General features: G+C 38.4%; 1 protein-coding gene across 1 annotated transcript; it reads left to right on the top strand.

Moving 5' to 3' along the window:
- Positions 1-5564: 5564 nt before the first annotated feature.
- fibinb (fin bud initiation factor b) lies at positions 5565-8237 on the top strand. The gene has a single exon (XM_051116053.1). The coding sequence runs from the start codon at positions 5862-5864 to the stop codon at positions 6483-6485; it is 624 nt and encodes a 207-aa protein (XP_050972010.1). The 5' UTR covers positions 5565-5861; the 3' UTR covers positions 6486-8237.
- The last annotated feature ends 1751 nt before the right edge of the window (positions 8238-9988 follow it).

The following is a 9988-nucleotide window of genomic DNA, read 5'->3' as shown; positions in this document are numbered from 1 at the left end:
ACATTTGTCTCAGAATATTTCCATATGGAAAATGTATAAATGAATAAAGGGGTTGTGAGGGAAGCAGTTGACCACAAAACAGCTGGAAAAATCTCCTCAGTACTTCTTCAACAAACAACTCCAATTCCTTCGATTCTCCCTGAGGAGATTTACCCGTGTTCCATCCCTCCCTCTGCCGCACTGTCTGATTACTGTGAACCTTTATGCACGGTGAGGCAGATCTTTATCCATAATGGATACATATATATCATAGATACAGATATATCATTTCTGTTGAGTGTGGTTTAGTAGCTCTACAAATACAGTCAAGTGGACCTGTTTTCTGTCTTCTCTCAGCACATTTTAAGCATATCTCGTACTCACTTTTAAAACGTTGTTGTAGTTGTTGCCGGGGTGGTTCTCTTATTTACAAATGGATCTGGTTTGTTTTCAGTCTCTTGAGTGGATTATTTAGTTTGATTAACTGATTCATTTGAACATGTGGCTTTCTTCCAGGGATCAACATTGCTCCTAGATTTGCGTCATGAGGCGTTTTTAACTTAATGGACTTGTAAATCCAGAGGTTTATAGAATTGGGCAGCTATCAGAAAAGCTGGTGTTAGCTCACCATTGGACAGATTTCCTGGAACATGTGTGTATGATAAAGGAAAAACTCAAAGGGACCAAAGTCTTCATTAACCTTCTGACGCATTAGGGAGCAGGAGATTTGTACGTTTTCATGCTTGTCTAACCTAATCAGTCGTATTCCCGGCAAATGAGTGCACCTGTTGATTGTTACTTTCAACTGAGATTGGGACAGTGATAGCTTTTTAACGTTTGCTGGCCTCCCATATTGTCATCTGGCCCTCATCATTAGTCTTTCCACCCCAGTAACAATTAAGATCTTTTCCAAACTTCAAAAAGGTATGTAAAAGTAGTCCATATGTGCTGTATTCCTAGTCTTCTGAAGCCACAAGACAGGGTTCTCTCATAACAACTCGTGGGGATTGGCATGGTAATGTACATGACAATGTAAATATATTTGGTCTTGGCGGAATAGATCTGCTAAGCTGCTGCTGCTTCTGCGGCAGAGCAAGTACCGAGACTCGCTACTGCCAATACATCCACAACATGCTGCTGTGAGCATGTAAGACAGGGGTGCTCAACCCTGTTCCTGAAGATCTGCCTTCCTGCAGAGTTCAGCTCCAACCCTGATCAAACACACCTGAACCAACTTATTAGGATTTAAAGGAGTGCTTAATAATTACAGACAGGTGTGTTTGATCAGGGTTGGAATTAAACTCTGCAGGAAGGTAGATCTCCAGCAACAGGGTTGGGCACCCCTGATATAAGATATATTGCTGCTGCATATATGAATAACCCGCATAGCATACATGAATCACCTCGTAGCAGATCTATACAGGTGGAGCTGGGGAAGGTGGAGAGTTTCTGAAGCATACTGCAAAACTGCTCACAGCTAGCATTAGTCATATATTTGAATGTTACACAGTGAGCTTATTGGCTACTAATACAGGAGAGAACCAACCAGCTGTGCCATGTGATAATGATTCATTAGGTCAGATTGAGTTAGACCTATCAGGATTGCGGCATCTAGACTTTCATGCCAGAGCTCTGTATTTGTGGAAGAAACAGACCATAATTCAGGTTGGATCTTTTCAATGAATCATTTGATTCAGTTCACAAAACAGATCTGAATGATTCATTCACAAGTTCAACTCGATGACTCATTGAACCAGTCACAGAGTTCACAGCTTGAATGAGAGGAAAATTATCAATGAATAACATCTTAAAATGCAGTCTGTTCTTCACACACAGCATTGTATGACTAAAGAAGAACATGAGTTATATTAACTGCTTCATGACATATTTTCTGTGCTTTTGTGGCCTTTTTGAAGCTTAAAAGTCATCATTCAAAAATTTCTTCAGCATTTGAAAACGAAAGCCAGGTCTGGAATGACATGAGGGCGAGTGGATGACAGAATATTAATTTTTGGTCAAACATTATTTACTTTTTTTCTATGAAGTGAGCATGCATGCCAATTTTTTGTGCGTCTGGGCTCTCAGAGGTCTTCTAATAGGTCCTGTAGAACATGATGTTGGTGTATTCTGTTTCATGGCCCCACTGACCATGTTCCTCCAGCATCTGTATCTTTTATGAGCGTCTTGCTGAAAAGCTTCAGTAATTGAGTCTTATTGCCCTGCAGAAAATTCCATGGATTAATGATGAAACAACTGTTCTCCCATAATTCTTCCCTCAAAAGATTAGACCTGGCCTGGAGTTCCAGTTCACGCAAGGTTCACGGCATTTAAGTCAGTGCCCATTTTATCCCTGCCAAGCTGATGGCATGAATTCAATCAAACCACAAAGGAACTGTGTGCAGCTTTCATTTACTTAAGAGGCCCGCCCAAGGGCGACATGATGACTTCAGTAGTGTTTATGATGCATCCTGTGAGTGAAAAGTCTGGCAGAGGTGTGCAACTCACAACATGATTCTCAGTAAGAGTTTGGGCAGTATGGTCTTTTTCTGCAAGCTTAAACTGATGTTTAACTTAACTTTCTATGAAAAATACTAGGAAGCTAACATTACTTATAGACCCCTTTTATTAAGATCATTAGCAGGGCAACAGTAGGGGAAGTTCTCCAGGAGCTGGCATCGTTCCATCCACTGGGGTTTTAAGAGACGGGCTAAGTGTGGCGAGAGAGAGAGAGAGAGAGAGAGAGAGACGGCCCCCTTGTAGTGGATATCTGCAGGAGGAACATTGGGGGAACCAGGTTCAAAGGGGTACAGGGCATCTGAGAAGAGGTACGGATTACCATAAAATGAAAGCATGCTAAAGAATAGATTCTAGTAGAACAACTTTAAATGTAGTGGAAAACGAGACTGCTTTTCTTTCTTTCTCTCTCTCTCACACACACACACACACACACACACACACTCAACTCTTTTTCTCCACTCTAGCTCATGTTCTGCTTTGCATCTGTGCAGACTTTTACTGGACTTTGAAGAAGAGCTATTATTTCACAGGAACTTCGTCTCTTGGTGTCAATGAGATGGTAGGGCACACATCCGTACCGTAATAAAGATACATCACAGCGGTATTCCCTATTACCTCATACTCACAGACAAATACCAGACTGGGAGACTATTTGCCAGGATTCAGTGTTGTAAAAAAACACATGTGAGCATCTTGAAAGGTTTGTGTTGTGTGGGGTGTGTCTGTTGGTGTGTGGGTATATGTGTTTGCTTAAGAGCCATATGGTGAAGTGAAATGAAAGAACGTTGGCCGTGTCTGTACAGTGTCTGTAAAAATGATGAAAGACGGTTGTAAATCCAACAAGGCCCGAGCAAACAAGACTTTCCATGGCCAATGCTCTGATGCGATTCTCTGTGATCCAAGTTTTGGAGTGGATTTGCAAATCCATCTTCATCCATCATGACATCACCATTTTCGTGACAGTTTCCACAAAATGTTTGTCTTTTGGTTTTCTTGGAATGTGTGGTGCATTAATGCCTTGGGCTTTGTAAAAGTAAAGAGAGAGTATATAAGTCTGAGCTCACTGCTGTTCTCTCGACAACGGCCTGCGCAGGAAAGTTGCACATCCTGATGCCGAAGCAGAACAGCTTCTGCTCAGTCTCACGCTCTGTCACGACCTTTCGTCATCACTCAGCCATCCTCTTTAGGTAATCGGCATATGGAGACCTGCCTCTGAGAATGAAGACCTCCAGTATAAAGACAGCCGCCTTTTTTCAGAGGCCTCTCAGACATACCTTCAAGACAAATTGAAGAGAGAAGCATGCAGGATAGCCATCTGCAGTGTCTGCTTTTGTCTCTAATAAGTATGGTCACATTCTTGGCTTTCAGCTCGCATAAGTTTATGACACGCTGCTGTTTATGTATTTTTAGTATTTATCTGAGACAAGTGTGTGCCATTGCAAAAGAGAGAAAAATATAGAGATATAATACAGAAGGTTCAAACACTCACTGATGCTTCAGAAGGAAACAATGCATTATAGCTGGGGGGGTGAACATTTTTTTAAATTAAAAGATCAGGGTAAATTTAAATTATTTTGTCTTCTGGGAAACGTGTCTTCTGTAGTTTCTAAAGGGCAGTACTAAATATAAAAAATATGATATAATTTTTTTATATATAATCTTCAGTCTGTTCAAAAGTTTACACCCCTGGCTCTTAATGCATCGTGTTTCCTTCTGGAGCATCAGTGAGCGTTTGAACTTTCTGTAATAGTTGCATATGAGTCCCTCAGTTTTCTTAGTGTGAAAAGATGGGTCTCAAAATCATGCCGTCATTGTTGGAAAAGGGTTCAAATACACAAAAATGCTGAAAAAAAAATTTGTGGGACCTTAAGGATTATTTTCTCTTGTGGACAATATGTAAATGTCTTTTATATGAAATATCTTAGTACTAAATAAATCATACCATGCGTTTTGTATGATCCCTCTTATTTGGGTAAAATAATTAACATTTTGCAGATTCTGCAAGGTGTATGTAAACTTTTGGTCTGACCCATTTGTCACAATAATAATGTTATTCTCAATTTTATTGTTTTAACTCAGCAAACAGATTTATGTTTATAATATTTTATTTGTCCAAATAATTTCACAGTTATTTAATTTCAGTTTTATTAGTTATCAAGGCATAACTTTACTTTTTGCTAATGTATTGTCTTGAATTTTTTTGCATTGAAAAAGAGCAGATTTTCATCTTTCAATTTTTCTGCATTTCTGTGGCAGCGTTGCACTTTTTTCCTGTTTTGAACACAAAACTGGACACTCTTCTCCCTGTACTTTGCAATGGATAGTACTGCTAAAACAGTTGTTTTTAACAAAAATAGCATACAAAATGTAAATTCTCTACAATAAGTGACCCTGGACCACAAAACCATTCATAAGTACCACAGATATATTTGTAGCAGTAGCCAACAATACACTGTATGGGTCAAAATTATCTATTTTCCTTTAACGGCAAAAATCAGTAGGATATTAAGTAAAGATCGTGTTTCATAAAGATATTTTGTAAATTTCCTACCATAAATATATCATAACTTAATTTTTGATAGTAATATGCATTATTAAGAACTTCATTTGGACAACTTTAAAGGCGATTTTCTCAACATTTTGATTTTTTGCAACCTCAGATTCCAGATTTTCAAATAATTGTATCTCAACTAATTAAGTTTAAACAAATTGAGCCTTATGACTGGTTTTGTGGTCCATGGTCACATATATAAAAATATCTACTCATTAATAACAAGGATCATTTGTATTTATTTATTTTTCATTCATACATGCGTTAGGCTAGCTTCATCCCACCTCCATCCAAATTTAAGATTTGTATGACTTAGGGTTGATTTAGTTGATTTGAAATTGACTTAGTTTAGGCTAACGTCCAGCCAAATTCTAAATTATGTTCCGTAGCTTTCAGGAGCCCTTAACGCTAGTGCAAACTCGCGATCTTTTAATGACAACCCCTGTCTGCTGCTATGTGTGCTGCCTTTTAAGTGAAGGAGTGACGGGCTTGTAATTTGAGAGTCTGACCGGGGGTATTATTATCTAAACCTAGCACAGAGTCCGAACGGCCCAGATGTTGAAACACACACAAGGACAGACACGGCGATGTGGCTCACGCCTGCTGATTTAGACAAAAAACAGGCAGGAAAGCGGACAGGAAAGTTGCAATCTCAAACTGAGGACGATTCTGTGTGATTTAGCCGTTTCGTGTCGGGATTGCTCGGCATTTCATGCTCTGGACATGCGTGGGGCTGGAGTAAGGGGGCTTGTCTAAAGTTTGAACAGCAGAGCTGAAGGTACTACAGACTGTGTGATAAGGCAGAGTGGGCAGGATGGCTTCCCCTCTGTTCCTACTGATAGCCTGTCTGGTCCCAATGCGTGTCGGAGGGGCTTTATTTTCGGGACCTCTGTACCCGGAGATGTCCAATGGCACTTTTCATCATTATTTCGTGCCGGACGGCTACTACGAAGAAAATGACGACCCCGAGAAATGTCAGATGCTGTTCAAAATGACCGACAATCGCAAATGCACCCTGGACGAGGACCAGGACTCGGTGATCCGGGACGATTTTATCATCATCAAGCGGCACATCGAGGACGCGGCGCGGGTGCTCGAGGGCATCGGGAAGAGCATCTCCTTCGACCTGGACGGAGAGGACAGCTATGGGAAATACCTGAGACGGGAGACGACCCAGATCAGCGAGGCGTTTTCGAACTCCGAGAAGTCTCTTCTGGAACTGGAGGTGAAATTCAAACAGAGCCAGGAAAACGAGCTGAAAGAGGAGCACAAAATCAACGACGACTTCCTCGACATGATCGTGCATACGCGCGACGTCTTAAAAGAGACACTGGACATCTCGCTGGGACTGAAGGACAAGCACGAGTTGCTGTCACTCATCATTCGGAGTCACGGGACCCGGTTAAGCCGCCTGAAGAACGAGTATATGAAGGTGTAGAAGACTGTTGTCTGTTTTCAGTAAGCAGGCAAATCTCACTCTGTCTTTACGGCGAGGCATTTACCATTAATTCCTTCAAATTAAGTAGCATTTTACTTGTACTTGTTTTTAGCTAATTCCACCCACTGTTATTTATTAGTCATATTTGCCTAAAGTTTCTAGTAACTATTCCTGTTGTCCTGATTTAATAGCTTGCACGTGTTTATTCAGTACAGATTTCATTTCTGTGAGACATCTGTGTCGATCCTAGTTGTTGCTAGTAATATATACTCTCACTAGTTACAGAACACACACTGGTCTAATAAATAGGTAGTTTGTATGTAGGCTACTCAATTAGTACTATGAATAGTATAGTGAATAGTTACTAATAAAATTGGACAATACCAGCAAAAATTTGAACACATACTAGTCAGAAGTGAATAGTTAATGAACCTTGGATCCTTATAGAACTCACTGAAAAAATGAGGAAAATATTTGGAATCGTCATAGTGAATAGCAGAAAATAAATAATATTGGATGTGAAATATATTAATCGCTACCAAATTGGATTTTCTACCAAAACGAAGTACTAGTATAACAACAGTACACTCTTAAAAATAATGGTTCTTTATTGGCATCGATGGTTCCATGAAGAACCTTGAACATCTATGGAACCTTTCAAATGCAGAAAAGGTTCTTTATAGTGGAAAAGCTTCTTTAGATTTTTTTTTGAAATTCTTCAAAATGGTTCTTTTAAGAACTGTTCACTGAAAGGTTCTTTGGGGAACCAAAAATGGTTCTTCTGTGGTATCACTGCAAAAATAACCCTTTGGAGCCTTTGTTTTTAAGAGTGTTTACTACTTATTTTGAAGGAATAAATGTTCTTTCTCTGTAGCTACTTGGCAAAAGTGACGCAGCTATTTTGTGCAATAAATGAAAGCCAGTATTCACTTAATAGCAGCAGGCATACATGATGGACAGCCATTAAATGTTTTAAACTTGGCAATATTACTGCCATCGAGTTGTAGTCATTAATGACATTTGCAGCTTATGATAATACGACTGGAATTTCAGTCTAACCAATATAGAGGCTTTACCTCTCAGAGGAGACATACAAAACACTGAGTTAGAGTCAGCGTTGAGTTGCTCACTGTTTTCTCAGATATGATGTAGGGTGTATTTGTGGAAACTTTTGTTCATTTGCATTGGCATTACTTGAATGTTTCAGAGAAAATTCATGTTGGTTAAACAAAAAGAATATAGTTTTCATTGTACAAATGTTAGCTGTCATATTCATATTTAGGTTATATAAGAGCATGTACTTGGAACAGTTTTTAAGCATTCAGTCTGACAGTCCTCCTAAAGATGATGGCATGAACATATTAAAAACATCAATTTTATTATTATTGCTTTCTGTGATACACTTGGAGGAATGAAAACACATTTGCTCTACTTTGTACATGTAATTATGTTTTGTGTGCCCTAAGAAATCTATATATTTTATAATGAGCTTTTAAAATATTAAACTGTGAGTGTTTATATTTATGAAAAAGCGTAACTGTATTCATTTTATGAAACTGTACGTGTTGCATTAAGTACTCTTGTAATCCTCTGAGAAGTAATGGGAAAAGGACCATCTGGGATGACATATTCCAGACAAACCAAGATGACTGCGGGCAGGATTATTGGACTTGAAGCGTTCTACCATGTGTAGTTCCATTCCTGAGATATATGTTGTGTATATTCCTTTTTGTAATAAAATCTTCAAGATAGTTTGCGTGTGTGTGTGTGTGTGTGTGTGTGTGTGTGTGTGTGTGTGTGCATTGCTTGAACTGATTCACTGAATGATTCATTGACAAATTGGCAGTGCTGGGGAGTTACTAGTTGCATGTAACAGCATTACATAATTTAATGACAAAATAAATATACCTGTAATCCATTATATATGTTAACAATTACAAAAGGGATTACATCTGAATGTTTTCTGCAGAAAGCTAGGATATGATGAATTATACTAATTTGCTGCTTTGCCTGTTTTAAACGCCGTTTAGTAAAGCAGTGCTTATGCTTTTGACTGGTTCTCTTGTTTGAATTTGCAGCACAGCATGTCTGCCAATTACATCAACCCACATTGCCACTGAAGGCTTTAGGTTACAACCTGTCTGAGAGTCGCCATAGTGGCGAGTGATAAAATGCATTCCACTGCTGGAAATTTAAAAATAATCAGAAAAATCTCAAAATAAAAAGTGATACTAAAGTCTGATTTTGCGTTGGCTGTGCTTTAAAATGAAATTATTATAATCTTAATTCAAGTGATGAAGGATTTTGAAAATCTGACAGTAATCAGTGTTGAGTACTAGTGTAAGGTTAACGCTGCCTGGTTTAAATGTTTGAAAATGATTAACTGTTGAAAACATTTGTTATTCTTTAGAAAAGTAATCAAAAAGTAATCTCAGTACTCAGTTACATTACTTTAATAAAGTAACTGAAATAGTTACACTACTTATTACATTTTAAATAGGGTAACTTGTAATCTGTAACCTACAGTATCACATTTCCAAAGTAACCTTCCCAACAGTGCAAATTGGACTGATCTGGATCTTGAGTTCAATGTATTTTGGTTTGTTTCACAAATATGTATCCTAAACTGGTGCACAGCTTAGAATTTGCCAATTGACACATTACGAATTGAAGTTACAATGAGAACATTTTTTGGCATAACATTATACTTTGTGATAAATTCATTTGTATACACATGGTTGATACAAAGTGACACCTGTATATGCTTAGAGTCTCTAAGCATATCCAGGTGTCCCTTTGTTTCATGTTAAAACACTGAAACAGCTGTTGGAGGACACCAACCTTATAAACATGCATAGCAAGTCAACCAGCTATGGGTGATCTCTCACTTTGTGTGTGAAGAAAAGGGAGAAATTTTTAAATTGATAAGGGGAAACCCAATATAAACCCAGTATATATATATACAGGGGTTGGACACCAACATCACATAGTGACCTGGCCACTGTTCTGCGAAAGGAATGGCTCAAAATCCTTCTGGCTACTGTGCAGGACTTGTATTTGTCATTCCCAAGATGAAATAATGCTGTATTGGCTGCAAACGGAGGCCAAACGGCATACTAATTGTGGTCTAAACCCAGGTGTTTCAGTTTCACTGTCCAACCCCTGTATATACTACCAGTCAAAAGTTTTTGAACAGTAATATTTTTAATGTTTTTTAAAGAATTATCTTCTGCTCACCAAGCCTGCATTAATTTGATTATTTGACTGAAAATATAGCAAAAGCAGTAATATTGTGAACTATTTTTACTATTTAAAATAACTGCTTTCTATTTGAATATATTGTAAAAGGGTCATCGGATGCCCATTTTCCACAAGTTGATGTGATTCTTTAGTGTCTTATGAAAAGTCTGTAATATACTTTGGTTAAAAATTCTCAATAGTTGTGTAAAACAACACCCTTTTTACCTTGTCAAAATGAGCGCAGCAAAAATCAACCCATTCCG

The sequence above is a fragment of the Labeo rohita genome, chromosome 7 (genome assembly GCF_022985175.1).
Source record: "Labeo rohita strain BAU-BD-2019 chromosome 7, IGBB_LRoh.1.0, whole genome shotgun sequence".
NCBI classification, from domain to species: domain Eukaryota; kingdom Metazoa; phylum Chordata; class Actinopteri; order Cypriniformes; family Cyprinidae; genus Labeo; species Labeo rohita.
Note: the sequence above shows the minus strand (reverse complement) of the source record. Positions and strands in the feature narration are given on the sequence as shown.